The sequence below is a fragment of the Cyprinodon variegatus genome, unplaced genomic scaffold (assembly GCF_000732505.1).
Source record: "Cyprinodon variegatus isolate N-32 unplaced genomic scaffold, C_variegatus-1.0 Scaffold761, whole genome shotgun sequence".
Classification (NCBI taxonomy): domain Eukaryota; kingdom Metazoa; phylum Chordata; class Actinopteri; order Cyprinodontiformes; family Cyprinodontidae; genus Cyprinodon; species Cyprinodon variegatus.
Genome location: NW_015151214.1, coordinates 278912 through 281928, shown reverse-complemented (window position 1 = coordinate 281928; position 3017 = coordinate 278912). Strand labels below are relative to the sequence as shown.

The 3017-nt window shown below is 41.5% G+C and overlaps 1 protein-coding gene across 5 annotated transcripts in view; it reads left to right on the top strand.

The window, feature by feature from the left end:
* The window catches only part of pxylp1 (2-phosphoxylose phosphatase 1), a 21846-nt gene that overhangs the window by 3213 nt on the left and 15616 nt on the right, over window positions 1-3017 (top strand). For 3 of the 5 annotated variants that reach the window (XM_015395792.1, XM_015395793.1, XM_015395795.1), the window contains exon 2: window positions 570-704. In XM_015395792.1, the coding sequence (XP_015251278.1) occupies window positions 623-704 (82 nt within the window). In that variant the 5' untranslated portion in view covers window positions 570-622. Of the gene's footprint in view, window positions 1-569; window positions 705-1923; window positions 2039-2073; window positions 2213-3017 lie in introns of those variants that run through there. The other 2 variants (XM_015395796.1, XM_015395797.1) reach the window with 2 other exon arrangements.

The window sequence follows — 3017 nt, the reverse complement described above, 5'->3', positions numbered from 1 at the left end:
TCGTGAAGTTTGACCCGCTAGAAGAGCGAGGTGCGCGAGAACGCTGGGACCCTTTTTCCAGCTGGATCTCTGCTCTTTTTGGCCCTCATGTCCCTCCGTCGTCGGACTAAACTCTCCCCCACTTCCTCGCCGCCTCGGCCGTATCTAGACCCACAGCGTGTAGCACAGACCACGCTTCAATACTGAGCATAAATCGAAAATGTCTGCATCAAGCTCACTGCGACACACTGCTGTAAGAGTATAACCAGGAAGCGAGGTAGGAGGGCAAAATAGGTTTAGCGCCACCGCAGCACGGGAGGGAGAATTACGCCCAGGAGCAAATGGATAAAAATAGACCAGAGGGAAAAAAAAAACATGATTCGATTCTCTTGTGGACGAATCGATGCATCGGATCATCGGCTGTTGGATCGATACAAAGCGATTATTATTTACCCCTCCCAACTATATAGCAGATGATGTTTCTCAGCGTCTGATAAATAACATCAGTTAATTATTTCAAACATGTTTAGCAGCAGCAGTCGAATGTCGTTTCACCTTCGATTTAAAGGCTTGTTTCTGTTTTGTTGCAGGGATGAGTTGTCGTCTGGATGGCTGATGAACAGAAGCGCCCAGCGGTTTCAAGATGCTGGCTCGGAACCGCTTCCTCCTGCTGGTGGTGGTGGGCGGGGCGGCGATGGCCGTCCTCAGTCTCAGCCTGCAGTTCTGTAAGTTGTCCTTTCATTGGTTCTCTCTCTCTCTGGGCAGATCCAGGCCATTCAGGAATATCCTCTGGTTGATTTCCTATTTTAGAGATTCCATTCATACAGAAACAAAGCAGAATTCCCAGTAGAATTCCCATAAATATCCCGGCCCAGCAGTGGGCCTCTCTGGACGCTTTGTTTGGTTCCCCTTCCACCGTCTCCTTTATTTGCATCCTGACGTCCCCAGAATTGTCTTTTTTTTATATATTGTGTAGAAAATGCATCAATGAATGCTGGGAAACCTCCAACACCTCAGAAAAGGTGATGAACTGGGATGACTGGGTGGAAAAGTGGTTTACTGGGTGCAGAGAAAAGATCCTGAATGTTATTTAATTGATCAAGTGTTGAAAGAAAGTCCAGAACTGAACTTGATGCCAGAGTAAAGTTTAAAAGAAACGTTTCCTGTGCTTTAAGGGAATCTGGACTCTGAGACATTTTCTGTTCTTTAATCTTCTACAGATTCACTGAAGTTCAAATAATAAACTTTGATGGATTTTTTAAGTTTGTTTTGATTTAGAAGTTAGACTGAGGAAGGAAAGATGGATTTAATTCTAATGTGTTTACTGTCAAAGACGCTCCAGCAGGATTATTGGATGGATGGATGATGGATGAATGGATGGATGATGGATGGATGGATGGATGGATGAACCGCCCGTTGGTCAGTCTGACAGTGAAACAGGAATTAATCTGAAAACAACCCAAACCTTAAAAAAAGTTTAATTCCAACTTTTCTCAATCTTTCAATCATTTATAAACTATAATCTCTACTAGAAGCTTTTACTGTTTATTTCTGTTTATAGAAGAAACTTCCGCTTCATTTTCAGCTTCGTTCCTCTAATCAGAGTCTTTAGTGTTTCAGACTCTCCTGCTTTATTTCCATCCCAGCCTCCATCTGATCCTCCCTCTAATGATGAACGTCAGAAATCAGAAAACGTTCTTTTCTTTCAACACGTGTGAAACATGCTAATGATCGGCCTTCCCTCGTCTAATAAACAGTTTATTGGGATAAAACCTTCTAATTAAGAACTTTTAGTTTTAAATGAGACGGATGGAGACTTTCTAAGGATCGGTTTGTGCAGCTGAACGTGGATGTGTGAGCGTTCCAGTGGCCGAGGATGAGGTCATAACGGCGCCATTGTGCAGCGTCCAGTGGCAGACGGGGGGTCAGTCTGCGGGGGCCTGTGGTTGGGGAGCATTGTAGGGGGATAAATGAGCTCCAGTGTGTTCGTCCTCAGCAGCCACCAACATGCTCCTCAGTCAAACCGGCCATCTTTCTTTCCTCTTCTTCATCGTCTCTGGTGAGTTGATGCAGATATTCCTTTTCTTTTCTGGAATTATCAGCTGCGCCGTTTAATTCCTGAGGATTTGGCTCAGAGGCAAAGTCAGGGTTTAGGTTTTCTTCTGCGCCCTTATAACCATCATCATCATCATGGTGGTTTACCACTAAGTGCTCCTGGATTGAAGTAGCTGCTGTATGTATGAGTTTCTTTTAAGCGTTAATGTTTGAACGTTTTCCCTTTAGGATGCAGCCTGAGGTGTCATCTATTGTTTATTAGAAAACTAATGTGGGTCATTTCTCTCCCTCATTTTTTGAAATGTGGAGGCATTTAGCATCAGATGTTTATTTCTACCCACTTATGACATTTTGTTAAACTTGTTGAGGAGAGAACTGAGAGCAGATTGCCGAACGTTGTATAATATGGAGTGAATTTCGTTCCATTATTGTTGCAGCGGAAAGAAGTTCTGAAAAACATTTTAATGAAAAATAAAGTTCTGAGTTACTTTGCTGTTTTCTCAGATAATTTTTTTATTTATTCCAATTTGGATGGATTGATGGATGGATGGATGGATGCATGCATGCATCATTCATCCATCCATCGGTTTTTACATTAAGTTTTATGAACTGCATTCTTTTCAAATTGTGTTTTCCAGATCACATTCTGAGCTTTCCTCCTGTAGAACGAGGAGTGCAGATTTATTTCTAGCAGCAGCATTTTATGGTCGACAGCGACTGTTTGTATTGTGCTTAAAGTGAAGAGAATGGGATCTGCCAAATGCAATTTGAAAAGAACGCAATTTGTAAAACTCCATCTGAAAAAAAAAAACAATAAATGGAAAATCTGTAAAAGGATTTTCTTATTGAAAAAAAAAACATATGCAAAAATACATATAAACAATGATTTTGGGGGAAAAAAATCCAGGAATAAAGTAAAGTTACTCTTTTTTTTCAGTTCAAACACGACATTCTTCACTTGCAACAATAATGGAATAAAATTC